At 41.0% G+C, this 25,595-nt stretch overlaps 1 protein-coding gene across 2 annotated transcripts in view; it reads right to left on the bottom strand.

The window, feature by feature from the left end:
• Window positions 1-25,595, bottom strand: part of NID2 (nidogen 2) — a 78,694-nt gene that overhangs the window by 14,318 nt on the left and 38,781 nt on the right. For both annotated transcript variants that reach the window (XM_067735822.1, XM_067735816.1), the window contains exons 9-11: window positions 6,847-6,990; window positions 6,017-6,145; window positions 4,901-5,044 (exon numbers count right to left, since the gene is read on the bottom strand). In XM_067735822.1, coding sequence (XP_067591923.1) covers window positions 4,901-5,044; window positions 6,017-6,145; window positions 6,847-6,990 — 417 coding nt within the window. The remainder of the gene's footprint in view (window positions 1-4,900; window positions 5,045-6,016; window positions 6,146-6,846; window positions 6,991-25,595) is intronic.

Below are 25,595 nucleotides of genomic sequence, written 5' to 3'. Positions count from 1 at the left end.
TGGATGAAGCTGGTGCCCATCCAGATCCTTGGGACTGGAAGATGCTATAAAACCAAAGCTGTAAAAATTAACGTCGAGCCAAATGCAGGAATTTAAAGCTATTCATAATGCATATGCTAGAAGTACTTCTCATGGTAACAGGAACCCCAGGCAATGGCAGGAAGCAGGAATTCCTGAGATACAGGGCCTATTTCTAGAAACCACGGATCAGTTGCTTGTGATTATTTTTGAACTAAGAGAAAGAGGACTCCCCCAGAGGTACCGAGTTATGTTCTTAAAGACTATGGCCTAGGGATTCTGACCAGACCGGAAAGAGCAGCCATCCTCCCACAGATACCAAAGTCAAGGGGAGACAATAACTGATGAACGACCAACAGGGAGAAGGTCTCTGAAGAGACTGAAAGCATCACAAGTGAACAACAGCTGTCCCCCAAAGCTGGAGAAGTTGAAGACTCCCTGAAGCACAGTGCCCAACACCCTCTTTGGAGAACCTTGCACCGTGACAGGAAACTGGAGCCTCGCCAGCTACTCCGGGGCCTGGGTACGGAGCAGGTTACACCCCTCCTTAGGAGCGCCAATCCTGAGGAGTGTGGGGGGGAAACCCGAGCTTTCGTGTAAAGGAGAAGTCTTCCCAATTTCACAGGCGGTCAGGTGTCGAGAGAAAGCGCAGAGAGACTTTCGACCCCTTGGCAAGGGAGGAGCTTCCTGTTACACCACTGGGGACGGGGGGCTACTTAACCATCACTGTTGGGGTCTTCAAGGACTGGTAGAACACTGAGGTCAATGCAGCGAGGTTCAGGCAGAGTAGAGCCCCTTACCAGTCAGATAACGCAAGATGGCTTGTTCTCAGTGTAATTCTCCATTCTGTCCTCTACCAAGCTGCTAAGAAAACCTGTTTGGAAACTGTATTAAAAATTCTCTATTTTGAGTTCATGCTTTGGTGCTTCAACATTCTTCTCCCTGCCTTACTTCTGAGCCCACACCCAAAAGCAGCTGAAATCCCTTCAAAACAAACCCAACCCCTGGACTCGAGCTTCCCCCTCTCTACCTCCCCTGCTTTGCTTTTGAACCACCCGGTGAAATTTCCTGGCGCCAACTCAAATCGACCCGCCTCCAGACCCCAACAAAGGCTTCGACCCATGAGTTCTTGTTTCCCACCTACTCGGTCAAGAACCCTGCTGCTGGCTGTGCCCTTTGCATCCTGTGTGGCATGCAGTGACCCGCTCTCTGGGACCTGTGAGTATAATCAGCTTCTTCTCTGCTTCTGCTGTGGCCACGCTAACTTTACTATACCTTACCAGCATCGACATGCTTCCAGTAGAAACCACGAGAGAGGACAGTGTAAGTACCTCTCCTCACAGCCCTTCTCTGGGTAATGGGCCATGTGTAACCCAGTACCTCAACTCACACGTGAGGAAAGGTCCCAGCTCAAAACACTCTGCTTTTCCACCCGGCAGGATCATCAAGACCTACAGGGACACACATGCCTGAGAAATATCCAGCTCACACCAATGCAGGGCTGAAATCAATCCCCACTGAGGGAAGCTGGAAAGATTTCATTCTAGTTGCACAGAAGTAATTCCTCTTAGTGACTCAGACTAGGCGGAGAACCCAAAGCCAAGTGCAGCCTCCCCAGGGAACCTGGTTTTTAACAAACTGGCTGGAGAAAAACCCACACACCCTTTTAATGCTAGTTTGACGGAGTGAAAACAAATGTGTGTTTCAAGTGTGCACACCTTCCACAAAATAGAGGCTTCATCTCTATTTTTCTCTTCTTTCTCTATCGCTATGGTCAGTGGGACACATGCACACTGTGACATGCCTTTAAAAATGCACACACACCCACACACGTTTATATACTTATCCTGCAAGCCTCCTTCATGATTAGCCCAGCCTGATTCATGCACAGCACAGGTATTTAGGAAAATGACTATTCATTCTCTACTACCCCACAGTCTGGAAGCTTGGACGGCAACCACAGGGTAACTATGGCAGGCAGCCTCTCAGATGGTCCCCAAAGATCCCTTCCTCCTGCTATTCAGTGTCTTATGTAATCCCCTTCCTTTGAGTAACTTGCTTCCAACCAAGACACTAAAGCAGTACTGAGGGGATGTCATTTTTGTGATCACTGCCAACCTGCTGGCAGACCCCTGCTGAAGGCTTTGATGAAGGAAGCTACTTTGTAGGAGAGGTCCGCGTGGCAAGAAGCTGAAGGTCACCTCCAGGCAACAGCCGACGGGGACCCGAGGCTCTCAGTCTGATAGTCCTTGGGGAACTGAATCCTGCCAATAACCACGTGAGGCTCTTTCCCCACCTGGGCCTTCAGGTGAGGCCCCAGGTCTGGCAGAGACCCCCTGACTAGACCCTATAGAGCATAATAATGTGTATTGTTTTAAGCTGCTATGTTTTGGGGGGAATTGGTTATGCTGCAGTAGATCACTAATACACTGGGGAAGCAATGGATGGGCTCGGCCTATTTTTAAGTTTGTGGGTTCCAGAGAGAATCTCAAAAATAGAGAACCAGAGATAAAACAGGGACAACTGAACATGGCAGAAATCAGCAAGAAGACAACAATAACAAAGAATGACAACCCTATAAAACTCCCAGCATGGAAAAGTAGCTAATGTCAGGATCCTAATATGACCCCAAAGTGTAACCCAAGTCCTACAGGACAGGCAGAAGTTAAAAGAAGGGAGAGAGAATGATTCTAGAAGGGGTTAGGACAAGAAGCAGCTCACCTACATTAACATTCTGATTTTAACAGTCATCACGTCTAAGCTGCAATAATCTCAACTTCTTTGTTTTAAACCAAAGACCTAAGGAATGAAATACTTTCAAAACACCATCTCTGCTGGCCTGAGCAGCCAGATGTTTAAACATGAAATTCTACTGACCAGATTTTTTCCTTTGTGCATTCTCGTTTCTGAGAGCCAGTAGTGTGTTAAATCGAAATGAAGGATGAGTCCCACGCGGTGGAAAGAGCAGTATTTCCACTGCGGGGCTTAGCAGAAACATGAGAAGTTTATGTGCGTCACCTGACACCCCTCCCTCCAGACCTAGAGGGTACCTCTGTCTGTACAGAGTATCTATTACACATGGAGCTCTCTGGCCGGTCAACTGGGACAAGCATCTGTGACTTACAAATCTACCTCATCCTAACTTGAAATGCACCTGAGCTCTGTCTAAACCTGGGGGTGGGACTTCCCTGGTGGCTCAGTGGTTAAGAATCGGCCTGCCAATGCAAGGGACACGGGTTTGATCCCTGGTCCGGGAAGATCCCACATGCCATGAAGCAACTAAGCCCGTGTGCCACAACTACTGAGCCTGTGCTCTAGAGCCCGTGAGCCACAACTACTGAGCTTGTGTGCCACAGCTACTGAAGCCTGCGTGCCTAGAGCCCGTGCTCCGCAACGAGAAGCCACCACAATGAGAAGCCCGCGCACCGCAACGAAGAGTAGCCCCCGCTCGCCACAACTACAGAAAGCCCGTGTGCAGCAACGAAGACCCAACGCAACCAAAAATAAATAAAATTGATTCTTTAAAAAATAATAATAAATAAATAAACCTGAGGGTGTTTTTAGGGAGAAAAAAAAAAACTCAGGGTTGAACTGAGCCACAGCTTTGGGTCATTTCAATATAAACTATGTTTTCAAAAGTAAACCATACAGCTAAGCTTCTGTACAGCAGAAGTGGAAACATTAAAGAGCCAGGTTCAGACAATCCCGAAAAACCCCACATCTGGAAAGGAGTAGAGGGGCTGCGCTGCCCTGACATGTCTATTCTGTCAGTAATGTATGGCTTCAGGCTGCTGGTCCACTCAGCCTGTCCTGCTGAAACCAAAGGGAAAAGGAAGGAGGAGGAGAATCAAACATCTAGCAAGGAGGTCAGGGTCAAGCTATTCGATCAGTTAAGAAGCTCCCAGGAGTTACAAGGCTGTTCTTAGCAAATCAGCTCAGTGGGCCCAGGTATACGGGGACAGAGGCAAGAAGCAATTTGATGAGAGAGGGAAAGCCTGCATTTTAGGTTTATATTCCTAAAATCAACCCTTTTCCCCCCATCCTCCCATTCCCAGTGTCTCATTTAACCATTATTTGTGTGCATTACTGACAGATGTTTCGAAGATCTTTAGTGATTATGTAGATTTACCGAATGATCTCTATTAAGGTACTGCTAATCCCAGTTTCATGAACATTTATAATCAGTGTTATGCCTAGTTTTTCAGTAACAACCTCATACATTTCTAAGTTAAATTTGAACAGTTAGTCCTGCTTTCTGGTTTAGTGATTTTATAAAGTTCAGTATGAAGTCTTAAAGACAGTTAGATTTCTGGGAGAAAAGCTTTGAGTACTTAGGTATGCATTAATATCCTTTTATATCTGTGGATTTATTTCTTCTTCTCTCTCTCTCCCTCTCCCCTTCCAGAGAGAGAGAAGAAAGGGAATAAATTACACAGAAAGAGCTGTATGTATGTTTAGAGATAGCTTAAATTACCACTTCACGCAGGGGAAGAGCAACTCAAAATTAGGCAGGACTGGAAGTGCTGAATTAAGCCATTAGCCAGAGAGATTGAAGGATGGAGACTTCCTCCCAGGAGGATATATGCCTTTCCCCACATCCCTCCTGGCTACACTAGCTCCAGGGAACAGAAGGCTACAAGCTGGCAGGGTCTCCCCACTGCTCCAGGCACGGCTCTTCCAAGGACCACCATACATGCTCAACAATCTGGTCCCAGGGCAATCACCCTTGGCCTCTCTTTCTGACTCAAAGGACACCTTTTCTTTCTCTTTCGGCAGTTCCACAGCGGTGTGAGTCAAAGGAAGGGAGAGGCTTCTGAGAGGCCCTGGGGATGTGCATCCAAAGCAACGTTCAGGGTCGCTGAGGCCTCCCACGGTTACTCACCGTTGCACTGGTGCCCGTCGCCGGCGTAACCAGGCAGGCAGGCGCAGCTGAACGAGCTGCCTCCGTGGTGAATGCACTGGGCCTGGCTGGCGGGAGCACAGTTGTGACGGCCATCCTCACAGGGATTGGGAGGTGGGGCGATCACTGAAAAGAGAAGAAGGCAAGGATGTCCAAGAGCCCAGGCCTGCGAATGGGTGAACCCTGCACACCAACAGCATCGGGACATCTGGGGGCTTATAAGGAATGCAGGTTCTCAGGCCCCAGAGCAGAGCCAGTGAATCAGAATAGGAATTTTAACAAGATCCCTAGATGGTTTGTATGCATATTAAAATTTGAGAAGTGCTGGTCATGGTTTGTGGCTATAACACTAGGCATGAAGATCAGTCATTAAAAACTGTCCTTGATTAAAGTTTATAACTCCCCAGAGCACTGCTGCTTTGCATGCCTGCATATGTACGTACGTATGTACGTACGTACACACACACACACACACACACACACACACACACACACACAGTCTCTGTGATCACTACTTTTTCATCTCACTGGATTAAAAAGTGGGTTGTCTCTAATATCATCTAGCTCTAACAGTGGGATGAATTTGGAATTCTAGTTCTTTTGGATCCACTCTTTGGTCAAGGATTTTTCTGGAATTCTAAAAAGGCTATATTTATTACAGACGGAGCTCTTTGACCAGTCAAGTGAGACAGGCCTCTTTGAATTACAAATCCATTTCATTCTAATTTGAGAAACATTTGACCTCTATCTAGACCTGTTGGTATTAGAGAAGTTCATAGTCTTGTTACATGATTGGGCCAAACACCAAGATACACAGCAGTCCCTACAGAGGTGAACATTCTTCCATAACTTACACCAAAAATATCTATTTAGAGAAAAACAACAACACAACAACAACAAAAACACCCAAACAAAAACAAAACCCCAACAAACAGGGCGGAACTGAGCCATAGCTTTGGGTTATTTCACTGTAAATTGTCTGTTTTCTAAAAAACCATCCAACAGAACTTCTGTATAACAGAAGTGGAAACAGTAATGAGTCCAAGAGCAAGGTTCAGCATGATTTTGGCTAAAAAGAGGCACAGTTTTGGCACTCACAGACGCAGGTGTGCCGGTCGTCTGCAAACTCATAACCACTCCGGCACTCACACCTGTAGCTTCCCAGCAAGTTGACACACACAGAGTTGGGGCCACAGCGATGGAAGCCAGTTGCACATTCATTTACATCTAAGAAGGAATAAGAACAGAAAAAGCTGCTTAAACCAAAGTCCCCACAGGTGGAAGGTCTGCAAACTCAATGTTCGCTCACCCCTAAGAGGTTTCAATGGGACCAACAGTTGGTAGACTCAACAGGGGTTGAAATGTAGGCCAAGCACCAGATGTGGATACATGTTGCAGATCGTCATAAACATAAACATTTATTTCAAGTCATTCCAGTATGAGCCCCAGGGAGATATGTTTTGAACAAATATTCTGAGAATTCTTTAAACATTTAAACAATTCTGAACATTTAGAAGAGAAACACACAAAGTAACGATTTTTCTTTTAAAATGTAAAGACATTTCCACTACTGCTTTTGAGATACAGTAAGTGAAAGAAATAGGTGAATGTCTGAAATCTGAAGGTAACCAGAAAATGCACTCTTTAATGAATGTAAAAAATACTTGATTCCGTCTTAAAATGACAACATTTGAGAATGTAAAATATCCAGGCATTACAATAGCCATTTTCAGAGTCCCAGCCAGAAATACCCACCTCCCAACTACCCTCTTAAAACTAACCAGAATCTGCTTAGTTTTTAAATAGCTGTATTTAGATGAATAGCTGCTAAACTCATTGATCCATGGAGACGACAAAGCAGACACTTGTCTTCTACGGACATAATGTTGGAGGACTCCATGAGGGAACACAGAGCATACGGCTCTTACCCACGCAACTCCGTCCATCTCCCTGGTACCCAGATGCACACTCGCAGGTGTAGTCTACACCTGTCGCCGGATGGCACTGAGCCGTGGTAGCGCATGTGTGACTCCCGTCATAGCAAGGATTCACTGGGGTGGGATCTGAGTCCCCTGCATGGGTAGAGAGAAAATAAAAAACAAAAGCACAATCTGGCTGTCATAAAGAGAACGGCACAGAAGAAAGAAGATCGGCAAGTCCTTGGAACTGGCTGTGGACCTGTCTGTCTGGGGCCCGCCTGGCGACCTTACTAAATTATTAATATCCAAAGCGAGGGCGGATCATCTGCGTCGCAGTTTTCGATTCCAGAATGGCTTCCCCTTGCCCACTCTGCAGACAACTAACCTTTTCTTGTTTACAGCAGGTTTGTGTCAGGGAATTAAAATATCCAACACATGGCATCCTTTTATTTAAAAGTGCTTTCATTCTATCTTCTCAGGATAATTCTCTGAGGCAGGCTGTCATTCCTTTTATTGGTAATTTTACCGATAAGGAAAATAAGCGAGAGACATTAGAAAAATTGCCCAAGCTCACAATGCCAGGAAGTGGTACATCAAGGACTTATACCCAAAATTTCTGCCTCCTAATTGCGCAGTCTCTCACTAAGTGCACTATTCCATGGGTCAAAATTCAATTAATGAGAAAATCTTGCTTTTTAAAAAAAAATTTATAAGACCAAATAAATAGGAATGGCTTTCACAGTATTTACTCTTTAGGATTAACCTTGCCATGACTCCGTCCATCCACTGGGTAGTGATGACTGTTAACATCTGAAATCTTCCCTAAAGATCTTTACTTCTAGATCGAGTGTAACAGTAATGTGTATTAAGCACTTATGTGCCTAGCACTGTTCTAAACCCATACATATACCATTCCATTAAATACTCATGTCTATAACGTGAGGAAGGTATCGTCATCATCTTCATTTTACCGCAGCACAGAGAGGTCAAGTAACCTGCCCAAGGTCACACAGCCAGAAGAGGTGGATGCATCAAAAAGCTGGGCAGTCTGGCTGCAGAGCCCACCCATGCTTTCCATCATTTTGCTACAACTACCACCAAAGGAACTTCATAAAGTCATCTAATCAAAGCCAAGAGCACAGAGATGGTGGCGCTGGAGACAGCCCCAGTTGCCCAGACTGGATGAATCCGTTAACTTTGGGCACTTCCATTTACTTCTCCGATTCCTCAGGTGTAAAATGAGAATAAAAATAATGCTTATATCTGCTAGAACTGCTGAAGAAAATAAAGAAAACCCAACTCAATGTATGTGAAAGGAAACTCCACCACAGGCCAGCCCACACAGCCCCCAGTGCCTGCGTTCCTTCTTCCTCACCAGCCGGGCAGAGTCCATTCTCGCTTGAAGTTTTAGCTTCGTCTCAGTCCTGAGAATTAATTCTGACCTTAGATTCAAAAGATTGCATGAGCCCCACCCAAACCTCCCAGGCTCTACCTCAAGCCATCCCTGCTCCTAATGGGGCTCCATCTAAGTCATGATAACTAGACTTCTGTCCCCGGGTTTCTGTCTCGACAGCCAGCTTGGTGCACAAGGCTACCTTGCCCTCCACAGCTGTCTCACTGCCCTAGAAACCAGCAGCTTGGCATCCCTAGACTTTGGCAGTACCACCTCCTCCTGGACTCCCTTTGCTTTCACTCTAGCTCACACACATCTCCCCACCCCCTGACCTCACGTGGGTGGGCCTCACCCACATAATTCCCAGTCTAGATCCAAGTGCTTGCTGCTGTCGCCTACCTCACAGATGCACTTCCTTCTAGTCCTCAGGATGCCTGGCCACTTCCCCAGTGCTAGCCCACCGCCCACGTTACGACTCTTCCAGTTTCCTCTATGGGTCTGCTGTGAATGGGGATGCCTTGGCCGAGTCCCTGATGGGACGCCTTCACTTTCTGGTAAACTCCCATCATCGCTTTATAAGAAACACCATGTGTGGTCCCGCGGCGGAATATTCTCCTATCATTGATTCCCACATTATGGCCTGAAAATAAGGAGGGCCATGGGTTTACCCTCAGTTCACCTCAGTGATATTGGCTGGAGTAACGGAATCTTTGCAAGTAAACAGGACCAACAGTGGCTCTAGCATTTTTAAACCTGAGGAGCTGAAGTACGCCAGCAGAGGCCTCGCTCCCCAAATCACACAGACATCCATGGACGTCCCTCATCCCTCCCCGCTGGTTCTCTTGCCAGACGGGCCGGGAGCACAGCACTGGGGTTGACTTGATCGTATTGCCCAAGGTCCTGAGTCAGTCCCCTGAGTGTTGCAGTTGAGAAAGACAGGGTCGCATCCTCACTGAAGGCCCCACGTGAGACAAGAACCTGATTGCCCCCCATTATTCTCTCTCCATTTTAGGAGAAGGTTTTGTACCAATTCCTGACGTACCCAGTCAAAGGAAGAAGTGAGCTTTGAAATGTTTTCGTTTACAAACACTAGTGGCTTAGCCCTCACGTTCAGTACTTTGCAGTATCAAAACTTCACCGTGGCACACTCCAGCAGAGATTAGTGAGTATACGTAATGTCAGGAGTTTACCACCCGGTGAGGCATTAAAAGAAAAAACATGCAGCACAAAAGTTGATTGGCAAACTTGGACAGGACACACTAGCGTACCTGAAATTGAGGAGAAAGTGTGCATAATTACATCATGCTGACTTAAAACAGACTTCACTGACAGCACGGCCACATCATTTGCTGAGCCCAGAGCAAAACGAAAATGTGGGACTCTTTGTTCAAAAATTATTAAGTTTCAAGATGGTGACAGCACAGCTTTAAACCAAGTGTCAACCCTTTCTGAGCCTGAGGCCCTGTGCTCAGAATTTGGTTTCCAAACGCACTATATTCAAAACCCATTTCTAAAAATGTGTGGTTATCCATTCTCTATGGCTAGTTAGCTTTTCTCCTATTTAGTAAATAAAGAAGAGCTGTATCCTTCTTAAGACATTTTCTATTTCACCCTTACCCTCCTGAACAGCTTGACTTTCTGACAGAGGATCTGGAACTAATTTACTCATTTAATCAAGAGGGGAAGAGTGGTTTTCCTTAAAGGAACAGTCTGTTCAGCTTCAATGCATGGCCCTTTGCCCAAAGGCTCCTCAGCTGGAGAGCTGAGCGGGAGAGCAAAGGCAGGAAGCGTTCCTGGATCCTGCCCTGTGAACCCACCAATACCAGCCAAGCCGCACGGGAAGCTCAAACTCTCGGGGAGGGCAGGGGGCTGACTGGAGGGTTGTGGAGGTTCTGGACACTCCTTCTAGAACCCGGGACGCTGAACCCGGAGCTCCCACGTCAGGTGGGGCAGCTGTGTTGTTTCGCGCGCATGCCAGCCAGATAAACGCTCCCTCCAGAAAAAGGCAAAGGCTCTTGAGACGATACTGCCATGCACTGCGAGGGGAAAGAAAAAAAAAGGTGGTGTTTTGTTTTCCTTTTAATAAATTTTCTTCTTTCTTCCCCATTTTTCTCCTCTTCGGGTAGAATGAACAGTATTGCTGTTTTCTGTAGGGGTGGATGAGCAGGGTTAAAACCCAAAGGGTAAATCCCCACGTTCCTTCTTTTAAAGTTTGGTCTATATTACGAGGCAGTCGCGGGGTCTGTGGAGTCAACATGGAGCCGCGGTGCCGTGAGGGGGAAACAGTGGGCTCTGGAGCTGGCATTGGGTTCGAGTCCCAGCTCAACACTTCTAGCTGTGACCAGGCAGATGACTTCATGTCTACACCGAAGTCTCTGTAAAATGAGTAATAATTCCCTTACTGGGTAGGGCTGTGGTGGGGATTAAATGAGTTAATTCACGCAAGGTACTTAGAACAGTGCTTGGCATCAGGAAGACTGTCCTTTGCTACTACTAGCACTACTACTTATTATTATTATTATTTGACCTGGGTAGAAGGGAAAAATCATGCAACTCTAAAGGCAAATTAGCAACTTGGTACCTGCCAGTTTGCTGGCTTTCTGACCCTTTGCTACTTCTCCCTTTGGCTGTGTCTCTAGGAAAGATACACCCAGAGATCTGTCTTTTCCTTACATGATTCCAGAGTCTGAATGAGACCTTGAGGGCTGGGAGGCTCTCCTGATCTTCTTACAGATCAGACACCTACACCCAGCAAAGGGCTGAACTGGACATTCAAAGGTGAAGGTCATTTTCCCCTGGTGTTTTTGTTGAAATCTCTCCTTGAGATCTTTTCCTTCCTTCTGAGGTCCGTGTTCCTGTAAAGTCAGCTGACATTTTTATACTATTAATTCACTACCGTATAACCCCTTCTTCAGACACTCAATGGCTGCGCCCCCCAACCCAGTTTCTTAAAACCAAACCAACAAACCACACCAACAAGCTCAGGATTCCTGTTTCAAATCACCTCTACATCCTAGGGAGGACCCTGTCCTCTTACCTTAATCTCCTGTTATCATACTGCTGAAGTGACTGCTGCACATCGAGCCCAAGGAGGCTTAAGGGGCCCTCAGCTCCAGCGGTGAAGCACAGACTCTCCAGTTACAGACTCGCCTCTCTGAGGTATGGATTCTGGGCTCAGCAGTATCAATACGGAACTGAACAAGGGAAACATTCTTTCTCCTCATGTGCCTCTTCTAGGGGAAGACTGCCTACTGGTTTTGAGAATTAAAATGCTCCCTTGATCTGACAAGGTCATTTCACATCTGTAGAGTTCCCTGACTTCCCAGGCTCATCCTCTGGCTTCCCTAGAACATTTTTTAAAAATTAGCATACTTTAGTTTTTTAAAACAGGTTTAGGTTTACCAAAAAATTGAGCAGAAAGTACAGTTTCCATAGCTACCTCCTACCAATTTGCACAGTTTCCCCTGTTATTAATATCGTGTATTAGTGTGGTACATTTGTTATAACTGATAAACCAATATTGATATATTGTTATTAACTAAAATCCATAGTTTACATTGGCATACACTCTTTGTGTGGTCCAGTTCTATAGGTTTTGACAAATGTATAATGATGTGTATCCACCACTATAGTATCATACAGAATAGTTTCACTGCCCTAAAAATCCCCTGTGCTCTACCTATTCATCCCTCTCTCCCTCCCCCCGAGCCCCTGGCAACCACTGATCTACTTACTGTCTCTACAGTTTTACCTTTTCTAGAAAGTCTAGAATCACACAGTACAAAGCCTTTTCAGACTGGCTTCTTTCACTTAATAATACGCACTTAAAGTTCCTCATGTCCTGTAGTTCCTTGATAGATCTAGAACATTTGTATCCAGAGCTTCAGTGGCCATGGCTCACGGGCCTAGCCACTCCACGGCACGCGGGATCTTCCCGGACCAGGGCACGAACCCGTGTCCCCTGCATCGGCAGGCGGACTCTCAACCACTGCGCCACCAGGGAAGCCCGTATCCAGATTGTTCATCAAGCTTCACAGGTGAGGCTAATGATGATTGAAGTATAAGAACCACTGTTTTTTTCCCCACAACTGTTTTTTCAAATTGATACAGTTCACATACCATGTAATTCACCCATCTAAAGTACACATTCCATGCAAATGGAAATGAAAAAACTGAAGAAACATCAAGTGCGCAATTAGTTTTTAATATAGTCATAGAGTTGTGTAACCATCAACCACAATTAATTTTAGAACATTTTAATTTTAATCCCCCCCCAAAAGAAACCTTGTACCTTTTAGCAATCAACTCCCTATCCCACTATTATGCCTCCAACCTAGGCAACCACTAATCTACTTTCTGCCTCCGTAGATTTGCCTATCTGGATATTTCGCATAAGTAGAATCATGTAATATGTTATCCTTCATGACTCATTACCTTCACTTAGCATAATGCTTTCAAAGCTCATCCATTTTGTACCATGTAACAGTGCTTCATTCCTTTTTATGTTTTATGTTTACGTCTCCATGGCGTATCCTCTCCACATAGGTTTTCAAGATGCAGCGTCACCCATTATAGAAGAACTACTACACTTTCATGATCATACATTAATAATCATATTTTTAATCAGCTCCTTGGTCCTCTATATTATTTTACTCATATTAGCAACTAAACTAACACATACAAGTACAATAGATGCACGAGAAGTAGAAACCATCTGGACAATCTTACCAGCCATTATCCTAATTCTAACTGCCCTGCCATCATTACAAATGCTTTACATGCTGGACTACATAACACTTCCCTTACCGTAAAGACTATAGAACACGAATGATACTGAAGCTATGATATACAGACTATGAAGAATTAAATTTTGACTCCTATATAATTCCAACATCAGACCTAAAAACAGGAGAATTACGACTAGTAGAAGTAGACAACGGAGTAGTTTTACCTACAGAAATAACAATCTGAATACTAACCTCCTCAGAAGACATTTTACACTCACGAGCTGTGCCTTTACTAGGCGTAAAAACAGAGGCAATTCCAGGATGCCTAAACCAAACAACTCTCATATCACCACGACCAGGTCTATATTACAGACAATGCTCAGAAATCTGTGGATCAAATCATAGCTTTATACCCATCGTCCTTGAACTAGTACCACTAAAATACTTTGAAAAATGATCCTCATCAATATTATAAATTCCTTAAGAAGCTAAATAGCATTCACCTTTTTAAGTTAAAGACTGGGAGTTAAAACTCCCTTTCATGATATGCCACAATTCAACACTTCAACATGATTTATTACTATTCTATTAATAATTCTAGTCCTATTTATTGCATTCCAACTAAAAATTTCAAAATATACTTATTATTCAAATCCAGCATTGATGTCTACCAAAGTACAAAAACAATCTACCCCTTGAGAAACAAAATGAATGAAAATCTATTTGCCTCTTTCATTGCCCCAACAATAATAGGACTTCCTATTGTTATCTTAATCATTATATTCCCAGGCATTTTATTCCTAACATCTAATCAACTAATTAACCATTGTATAATTTCAATTCAACAATGATTAGTTCAACTCACATTGAAACAAATAATAGCTATTCACAATCACAAAGGACAGACCTGAGCACTAATACTTAACATCACTTATTTATTCGATCAACAAATCTATTAGGACTATTACCACATTCATTTATACCTACTACACAACTCTCAATAATATTAATAGCAATTTATAATATTAGGAATATAATAATAATAATATTAGGAACAGCAGTTTCTCTATGGGCAGGAACTGTAGTTACAGGCTTTCATCACAAAACAAAAGCGTGCTTAGCTCACTTTCTACCACAAGGAACACTGGTTCCTCTTATTCCTATGCTAGCAGTCATCAAAACTATTAGCTTATTCATTCAACCAACAGCTTTAGCCATACTATTAACAGCTAACATCAGAGCAGGACCCCTATTGATTCATTTAATTGGAAGAGTGACTCTAGCATTGCTGAGTATTAGCACCACCACAGCTCTCATTACATTTCCTATCCTTGTCTTACTTACTATCCTCAAATTCACCATTGCAATAATTCTAGTTTATGCATTTAGCTTACTAGCAAATCTTTACCTACATGACAATACATAATGTCCCACCAAACTCATGCATATCACATAGTAAATCCCAGTCCCTGACCCCTTACAGGAGCTCTCTCAGCCCTTCTAACAACAGCAGACCTAATTACATGATTTCACTTCAACATTATTATTAGCACTAGGCCTACTAACTAATACCTTATCAATAGATCAGTGATGACAAGACATCATCTGAGAAAGTACTTTTCAAGGCCATCATACACCAAGTGTTCAAAAAGGACTTTGATATGGAATAATCCTATTTATTATTTCAGAAGTCCTTTTTTTTTTTTTTTTTACCAGTTTCTTTTTGAGCCTTCTACCACTCATGCCTTGCCCCTACACCTGAACTAGGGGGATGCTGACCACCAACAGGCATCCGTCCTCTAAATCCATCAGAAGTACTACTTCTTAATACCTCTGTATTATTAGCCTCTGGGGTATCCACTATCTGACCTCACCACAGCCTCATAGAAGGAAACTGAAAACACATACTCCAAGGTCTTCTTAACACAGTCGCCCTAGGCATTTATTTTACATTTCTACAGGCCTCAGAACATTACGAAACATCCTTTACAATTTCAGATGGGGTATACAGGTCAACTTTCTTCATAGCTACAGGATTCCACAGACTGCGTGTAACTATTGGCTCTTCCTTATCGTCTGCTTCTTACATCAATTAAAATATCACTTCACGAGGCTTCCCTGGTGGCGCAGTGGTTGAGAGTCCGCCTGCCCATGCAGGGGACACGGGTTCGTGACCCGGTCCGGGAAGGTCCCACATGCCGCAGAGCGGCTGGGCCCGTGAGCCATGGCCGCTGAGCCTGCGTGTCCGGAGCCTGTGCTCCGCAACGCGAGAGGCCCCAACAGTGAGAGGCCCGTGTACCGCAAAAACAAACAAACAAACAAAAAAACACATCACTTCACATCTAACCACCATTTCGGCTTCAAAGCCACTGCCTGATATTGACATTCTGTAGATGGAGTACGACGATTCCTTTACGTACCCATTTATTGATGAGGATCTTATTGTTTTAGTATTAAATAGTACAATTGACTTACAATCAATTGGCTTCAGTAGAATCCGAAAAAGAATAACTCTAATATTGACATTAATTACAAACATAGCACTAGCCTCACTACTTGTATTTATCACATTCTGACTTCCCCAATTAAATATTTACACAGAAGAAACAAGTCCTTATGAGTGCGGATTTGACCTTATAGGATCAGCACGTCTACATTTTTCCATACAATTTTTCCTGGTAGCCATTATATTCTCCTTTTTGACTTAGAAATTGCTCTTTTACCCCCTACCCTGAGCATCTCAGACAAATAATCTAAAAACAATACTCATTATAGCTTTATTCCTAATTTTATTACTAGCAATCAGCCTAGACTAATGAAGGAACCCAAAAAGGACTAGAATGAACTGAATATGGTAATTAAACGAAATGATTTCAACTCATTAGATTATGATTAAGTTCATAATTACCAAGTGCTTTTAGTGTATATAATTATTATAACATTTACAGTATGTCTTATAGAATTATTAATATTATAATTAATTATAATAGAATAGAATTATTAATATTATAATTAAATATTATAATTAATATCTCACTTACTATCTTCACTATCATGCCTTGAAGGCATAATATTATCACTATTCATTATAGCAACGCTGGTAATCCTAAATACACATTTTGCCCTAGCCAGCATAATACCAATTGTTCTGCTAGTGTTCTCAGCTCGAGAAGCCGCACCCGGACTATCCCTACTAGTAATAGTATCAAACACATATGGCACTGATTATGTACAAAATCTTAATCTCCTCCAATGTTAAAAGTTATTATTCCTACAATTATACTAATACTACTAACATAATTATCAAAGAACAACATAATCTGAATTAATACCACAGTCCCTAGCTTATTAGTCTCATAGCCTTTTTCTTCTGAATCAATTTAAGGACAATAGCCTCAACTTTTCACTAATTCTTTTTCCCCAGCTCATTAGCACCATTATTAATTTTAACAACATGACTCTTACCATAATTAACAGCCAGCCAATTTCACCTACCTCAAAGAATCATTAACTCGAAAAAAATTATATATTACCATGCTAATTACATGACAAATATTCCTAATTATAAAATTCACTGCCACAGAATTAATCTTATTTTATATTTTATTTGAAGCAGTACTAGTTCCAACACTTAGTATCATTACCCGATGGGGTAATCAAACAGAATGTCTTAACACAGGACTTTATTTCTTATTTTATACACTAGTAGGATCACTTCCACTCTTAGTAGCACTAATACATATTCAAAATGTCACAGGCTCACTAAATTTTCTAATACTTCAATATCGAACACAGGCAATAGCCAACTCCTGATCCAACATTTTCATATGACTAGCATGTATGATAGTCTCTCTAGTAAAAATACTCAACGGCCTTCACCTTTGATTACCTGAAGCACATGTAGAAGCCCCCATTGCAGGATCCATAGTCCTCGCAGCTGTACTACTAAAACTCAGAGGCCACGGTATATTGAGAATTACAACAATACTAAACCCACTAATAAATTTCACAACATACACTTTTCTCATACTCTCCTTATGAGGAATAATCATAACTAGTTCAATTTGTTTATGCCAAACAGATCTAAAATCACCTAGAGCGTATTCTTCCGACAGTCACGTAGCACTTGTTACTGTAGTCATTCTTATCCAAACACCTTGAAGTTATATCGGGGCCACTGCTCTAATAATTGCCCACTGCCTCACATCATCCATATTATTCTGCCTAGCAAATTCAAATTACAAACGAATTTACAGCAGAACAATGATTGTAGCCCGAGGTCTACAAACATTCCTCCCAATACCAGCATGATGACTACTAGCAAGCTTAACGAACCTAGCTCTAGCCCCTAACTATCAATCTAATTGGAGGACTCTTTGTAGTAGTAACATCCTTTCCATGATCAAATATCACCATTATCCTCATAGGAATTAACATAGTAATTACCACCTTATACTCACTATACATATTAATCATAACAAAATGAGGCAAATATACCCACCATCATTCACATGAGAAAATGCTCTCATAACCCCTTCACATTTTACGTCTCTTACTCCTATCGTTAAACCCCAAAATCATTTTAGGGCCCTTGTACTATAAATATAGTTTCAAAAAAACACTAGATTGTGCATCTAGTAACAGAAGACTAAATATTTTTATTTACTGAAAAAGTATGCAAAAATTGCTAATTCATGCTTCCATATCTAACAGTATGACTTTTTCAAACTTTTAAAGGATAGCTATCCATTGGTCTTAGGAACCAAAACATTGGTGCAACTCCAAATAAAAGTAATAAACTTATTTACCTCTTTCACACTAGTTATACTATTTATACTAACGATACCAATTATAATAACAAACACCAACATCTACAAAATAACACATATCCATCCTTTGTAAAAAAAAAAAACCACTATCTCATATGCTTTTATCACCAGCTTAATTCCAACAATAATATTCATTCATACAGGTCAAGAGATAATTATCTTAAACTGACACTGAATTACTATCCAAAGCCTTAAATTACCACTTAGCTTCAAAACAGACTATTTCTCAATATTTGTGCCAGTAGCATTATTTGTCACATGATCTGTTATGGAATTTTCAATGTGATACATGCACTCAGATGCTCACATTAATCAATTCTTTAAATACTCCTTTTTCTTATCACAATACTAATTCTTATCACTGTTAACAATCTTTTACAACTTTTCATTGGGTGAGAAGGAGTCGGAATTGTATCTTTTCTACTTATCAGGTGATGATATGGACAAGCAGATGCAAATACAGCCGCTCTCTAAGCAATTTTATATAATCGCATTGGAGACATTGGACTTATTATTTCAACAGCAGGATTTCTATTTAATTTAAACTCACGAGACATACAGCAAATCTTTATACTTAACCAAAATCACTCAAACCTACCTCTAATAGGACTTGTGTTGGCTGCAGCTGGAAAATCCACCCAATTTGGCCTCCAGCCATTCCCTCAGCAATAGAAGGCCCTCCTCCCGTTTCAGCTCTATTCACTCAAGCACAAGAGTTATAGCAGGTATTTTCCTACTTATCTGCTTTTACCCTTTAACAGAATAAATGTACCCAAACAATGACATTATGTCTGGATAAACATAATTACATTATTTACAGCAATATGTGCTCTCACCCAAAATGACATCAAAAAAATTGTTGCCTTCTCTACTTCAAGCCAATTAGGCCTTATAATAGTAACAATCGGTATTAACCAACCTTATCTAGCATTTCTCCATGTTTGCACACATGCCTTTTTCAAGGCCATCCTGTTTATATGCTCTGGCTCCATTATTCATAGCCTACATGATGAACAAGACATTCGAAAGATAGGAGGTTTATTTAAAGCAATACCTTTTACCACAGCGGCCCTCATTATTGGAAGTCTCTCACTGGCAGGAATACCGTTCCTCACAGGTTTCTACTCTAAAGAACTAATTATCAACACTGCTAACACGTTGTACACCAACGCCTGAGCCCAGCAAATAACTCTCGTCACCACATCCCTTACAGCTGTCTATGGCACTCGCATTATTTTCTTCGCACCATTAGGACAATCTCGCTTTTCTACTTTTTATTTTAATGAAAATAACCCACTGCTAATCAATTCTGTTAAACGTTTATTAGCTGTAAGTATCTTTGCTGGATTCATTACCAGCAAAATTCCCCCAATGACAATGAAAATAACCCACTGCTAATCAATTCTGTTAAACGTTTATTAGCTGTAAGTATCTTTGCTGGATTCATTACCTCCAGCAAAATTCCCCCAATGACAATCCCACAAATAACAATACCTGATTACCTGACGCTAACTGCCTTTGCTGTGCCCATCCTAGGTTTTATTCTGGCATTTGAAATCAGCCCCACTACACAAAACTTAAAATTTAAATATCCCTCAAATTTCTTCAAATTTTCCAACCTCTTAGGCATTTCCCATTATACACCGCTTCCCACCATACTTAAATTTATCAACGAGTCAAAAATCAGCATCATGTCTCCTAGATTTAATCTGACTAGAAAGCATCTTACCCAAAACGACTTCCCTTATTCAAATAAAATTTTCTATACTAGTGTCAGACCAAAAAGGCCTAATCAAACTATATTTTCTTTCATTCCTCATTACCCTTGTCCTAAGCATAATTCTATTTAATTACCATGAGTAACCTCTATAATAACCACAACACCAATAAGTAATGATCAACCAGTAACAATTACCAGTTAAGAACCATAGCTATACAACACTGCAATTCCTATAGGCTCTTCACAAAAAAACCCAAAATCACCTGTATCATAAATTACCCAGAGTCCCCTAGTCCATTAAATTTAAATACAATCTCCACTTCCTCATCCTTTAAAACAAAGAATACTATTGAAAATTCTATCATCAACCCTGAAAGAAATATACCTAGAACAGTCTTATTAGAGACTCAAACTTCAGGATACTTCTCAGTGGCTATAGCTGTCATATAACCAAATACTACTAATATTCCCCCTAAATAAGTAAAAAATACTATTAAACCCCCAAGTGAACCACCAAAATTCAACACAATCCCACACCCAACACCACCACCTACAATCAATTCAAGTCCATCATAAATAGGTGAAGGTTTTGAAGAAAAGCCCACAAAACTAATTACAAAAATAGTACCTAAAATAAATACAATGTATATTATCCTTATTCTTACATGGAATCTAACCATGGCCAATGAAATGAAAAATCATCATTTTAATTCAACTATAAGAACACTAATGACCAACATCCGAAAATCACACCCATTAATAAAAATTATTAACAACGCAATTATTGACCTCCCAGCTCCATCGAACATTTCATCATGTTGAAATTTTGGTTCCCTTCTGGGCATTTTGTTTAGTTCTACAAATCTTGACAGGTTTATTCCTAGCAATACATTATACATCAGACACAATAACTACTTTTTCGTAAGTAACACGTCTGCCGAGATGTAAACTATGGATGAATTATCCGATATCTACATGCAAATTATTTGCTTATTTATTCATGTAGGACAAGGCTTATATTACGGATCCTATACCTTTTTAGAAACATGAAGCATTGGAATCATTATTTACAGTCATAGCTACAGCATTCATAGGCTATGTCTTACCCTGAGGACAAATATCATTCTGAGGGGCAACAGTTATTACTAATCTCCTTTCAGCAATTCCATATATTGGCACAAGCCCTGTCGAATGAATCTCAGGTGGATTTTCAGTAGATAAAGCAACTCTTACACGATTCTTCGCCTTCCATTTTATTCTCCCATTTATCATTGCAGCACTAGCAGCTGTCCACTTACTATTCCTTCACAAAACAGGATCTAATAACCCCACTGGAATCTCAACTGATATAGACAAAATCCCATTTCACCCCTACTGTACAATCAAAGATATCCTAGATGCCTTACTGCTAATTCTAATACTAATAATATTAGTGCTATTTTCACCCGACTTACCAGGAACTCAGACAACAACACCCCAGCAGACCTTCTCAACACACCACCTCATATCAAGCCAGAGTGATAATTTTCTATTTGCATATGCAATTCTACGATCAATTCCTAATAAATTAGGAGTAATGGCCTTAATCTTTTCAATCTTAATTCTAGCATTTATCCCAATGCTTCACACATCCAAACAACGAAGCATAATATTTCGACCTCTCAGTCAATGCGTATTTTGAGTACTAGTAGCAGACCTATTAACACTAACGTGAATTGGAGGACAACCCACAGAGCACCCCTTCATTATTATCGGACAACTAGCATCCATTCTATATTTCTTTTTAATTCTAGTACTAATGCCAGTAACTAGCATCACTGAAAATAATCTCCTAAAATGAAGAGTCTTTGTAGTATCAATATATCTATTACCCTGGTCTTGTAAACCAGAGAAGGAGAATAACACATTTCCCTAAGACTCAAGGAAGAAGCTCCAGCTCCACCATCAGCACCCAAAGCTGAAATTCTATTTAAACTATTCCCTGAAGATTTGTTATGGGACATTTACAAGATTACTAAGTACAATCTTAGTATTAAAATAACCTCTTTTTACCATAAATTCCATGTACTTCATGCATAATGTGTATTACATTAATAAGTACATATCATACATAATACATGATATGTATAATCATACATTATTTACCCCATGCTTATAAGCATGTACATTACATAGTACATATTATTGATTGTACACAGTACATTAAGTCAAACCAATTCTAGTCAACATACATATCATACCCACTAGATCATGAGCTCAATCAGCAAAGCTGCGTGAAACTATCAACCCCACTTAGCAGGTGTCCCTCTTCTTCCTCTGGGCCCATAACTTGTGAGGGTTTCTATTAATGGACTTTATCAGACATCTGGTTCTTCAGAACCATCTCACCTAAAAATCACCCACTCTTTCCTCTTAAATAAGACATCTCGATGGACTAATGACTAATCAGCCCATGCTTACACATAACTATGGTTTTATGCATTTGGTATTTTTTAATTTTTATAGGGATGCTGGGACTCAGCTATGGCCACGTGAGGTCTTAACACAGTCAAATAAACTGTAGCTGGACTTTAATTGAATATTATTTACCAACATCATCAACCATAAGGTGTTATTCAGTCAATGGCTACAGGACATAAGGAAATTACACACACATACATATACATACACGTTGAACAGGTAAATAACCTGTTTAACAAGCCCTCCTTACGCCCCACTAAATCCCATATTCTACATGCCCATAATGCCCTGCCAAACCCCCCAAACAAGGCAAAAACATATAAATACATAGAATTTAGTTAATTTATCCAACAAACATAAACAATGCTCAAAATAGGATATACCTAGAAAATAAACCCTGATCGTACCAATGAATTACTTAGATATCTACCATTTATATAGACAGGCATCTCCCTAGATCTATGGACCATTTTTATCAAAATTTTAATACTAAATCTAGCATAAATCATACAACTATATACATGTTATTTCACAATATAAACACAACTTGTTAATGTAGCTTAAACCCTAAAGCAAGACACTAAAAGTGCATAGATGAATTTATCAACTCCATAAACACCGAGGTTTGGTCCCAGCCTTTCTATTAGTTTTGTTTTTTTTTTTTTTTTTTTTTGCGGTACGCGGGCCTCTCACTGTTGTGGCCTCTCCCTTTGCGGAGCACAGGCTCCAGACGCGCAGGCTCAGCGGCCATGGCTCACGGGCCCAGCTGCTCCGCGGCATGTGGGATCTTCCCGGACTGGGGCACGAACCCGTGTCGCCTGCATTGGCAGGCGGACTCTCAACCACTGCGCCACCAGGGAAGCCCTCTATTAGTTTTTAATAAAATTACACATGCAAGCATCTGAGCCCCAGTGAGAATGCCCTCTAAATCCTTAAAAGGACCTGGCGTCAAGTACACTGAGACTAGTAGCTCCTAACACCTTGCTTAACCACACATCCACAGGAAACAGCAGTGATTAAAATTAAGCCATAAACAAAAGTTCGACTAAGTTATATTAACTAGGGTTGGTAAATTTCGAGCCAGCCACCACGATCAAACGATTAACCCAAATTAATAGAAATTCAGTGGAAAGCGTGTTAAAGAGTAACGTAAAGTTAAATTTTAATTAAGCTGTAAAAAGCCATAGCTCAAATAAAAATAGACTACGAAAGTGACTTTAGTATTTCCTAATTACACGACAGCTAAGACCCAAACTGGGATTAGACACCCCACTATGCTTAGTCCTAAACCCAAATAATTATTACAACAAAGTTATTCGCCAGAGTACTACCAGCAGCAGCTTAAAACTCAAAGGTCTTGGTAGTGCTTCACACCCCTCTACAGGAGCCTGTTCTATAATCCATAAACCCCGATAAACCTCACCAACCCTGGCTAATTCAGTCTATATGCCGTCTTCAGCAAGCCCTGAAAAGGAATAAAAGTAAGCATAATTGTACATAAAAACATTAGGTCAAGGTGTAACCTATGGAGGGAGAAGAAACGGGCTACATTTTCTATCTCAAGAATGTATTTCTCACTACACGCAGGTATTTATGGAAACTAAAAACCAAAGGAGGATTTAGTAGCAAATTAAGAATAGAGTGCTTAACTGAATAAGGACATGAAGTAAGCACACACTGCCCATCACCTTCCTCAAGTATTACGATAGCTTCCTACAATCTATTACTAAACACTAATTATATGAGAGGAGACAAGTAACAAGGTAAGCACACTGGAAAGTGTGCTTGGATAAATCAAAGCATAGCTTACATAAAAGCACCTAGTTTACCCCTAGAAGATTTCATAATTTATGAACACTTTGAACTAAATCTAGCCACCCCCCACAAGTTTTACTAATATAAGCAAATTAAGTAAAACATTTACTCCACATTTAAAGTATAGGGGATAGAAATTTAAAATATCCTCTGGCACTACAGAGAACCTACCTTAAGGGAATGATGAAACATTAAAAGTAACAAAAAGCAGTTAACCCCTTGTACATTTTGCATAATGATTTAACTAGTAAACATTTAACAAAGAGAACTTAAGTTCAACATCCTGAAACCAGATGAGCTACTTATGAACAGTTTATTAGAACTCATCTATGTAGCAAAATAAGTAGATTTATTATAAGAAGATTTATAAGTAGAGGTGAGAAGCCTAACGTGCCTGGTGTGTCCAGGAAAAGAACCTTAGTTCAACTTTAAAAATTACCAAAAAAATTATAAATTTTAGTGTACTTTTAAATGTTAATCTTAAAAGGTACACCTTTTTAGAAATGGATACAACCTTATCTAGAGAGTAAAAACAACACCATAGTTGGCTTAAAAACAGCCACCAATTAAGAAAGCGTTCAAGTCCAACACTAACTTTATCTTAATACCAATAATAATGAGCAAATCAACTCCTAGCTTTATATTGGACGAGTCTATTGACCAATAGTGGCAATAATGTTAATATGAGTAACAAGAAATATTTCTCCTTGCATAAGCTTACATCAGTAACTAATACTATATTGATAATTAACAGCACATGAGCACAATGCAACATTAAATTATTTATTTAGTAAGAGGTTAATCCAACACAGGCATGCATTCAAGAAAAGATTTTAAAAAGTAAAAGGAACTCGGCAAACATAAACCCTGCCTGTTTACCAAAAACATCACCTCTTGCATAACTAGCAGTAGAAGCACTGCCAGCCCAGTGACAACTGTTAAACGGCCATGGTATCCTGGCCATGCAAAGGTAGCATAATCATCTGTTCTCTAAGTAAGGACTTGTATGAATGGACTCACGAGGGTTTTACTGTCTCTTATTTTCAATCAGTGAAATTGACCTTCCCATGAAGAGGCGGGAATAATAAAATAAGACGAGAAGACCCTCTGCAGCTTTAATTAACCCCCCAAAAAACTAACTAAAGCACTAAGGGATAAGAAATTTTTATATGGGTTGACAATTTTTTTTTTTTTTTTTTTTGCGGTACGCGGGCCTCTCATTGTTGTGGCCTCTCCCGTTGCGGAGCACAGGCTCTGGACGCGCAGCCTCAGCGGCCATGGCTCACGGGCCCAGCCGCTCCGTGGCTCGTGGGATCTTCCCGGACCGAAGCACGAACCCGTGTCCCCTGCATCGACAGGCGGACTCTCAACCACTGCGCCACCAGGGAAGCCCCCTGGGTTGACAATTTTGGTTGGAGTGAGCTCAGAGAACAAAAAAGGCTCTGAGTGATTGAAGTCTAGACTTACTAGTCAAAACATATCATTTCTTGATCCAAAAATTTATCAATGGAACACGTTAGCCTAGGGGTAACAGCTCAATCCTCTTCTAGAGTTCATATCAACAGTAGGGTTTACGATCTCAATGTTGGATCCGGACACCCCAATGGTGTAACCTCTATTAAAGGTTCATTTGTTCAATGATTAAAGTCCTAGTTGATCTAAGTTCAGACTGGAGTAATACAGGTCGGTTCGTATCTATTCTATATTTCCCTCAGTTCAAAAGGACAAGAGAAATAAGGCCCACTTTAAAAAAGCACCTGATAAACCAGTTAATGATATAATCTTAATTTAATTAATATATACAAAATATTACC

The sequence above is a fragment of the Pseudorca crassidens genome, chromosome 1 (assembly GCF_039906515.1).
Source record: "Pseudorca crassidens isolate mPseCra1 chromosome 1, mPseCra1.hap1, whole genome shotgun sequence".
NCBI classification, from domain to species: domain Eukaryota; kingdom Metazoa; phylum Chordata; class Mammalia; order Artiodactyla; family Delphinidae; genus Pseudorca; species Pseudorca crassidens.
The sequence above is the reverse complement of the archived record's forward strand: the minus strand, read 5'-3'. Positions and strand labels throughout refer to the sequence as shown.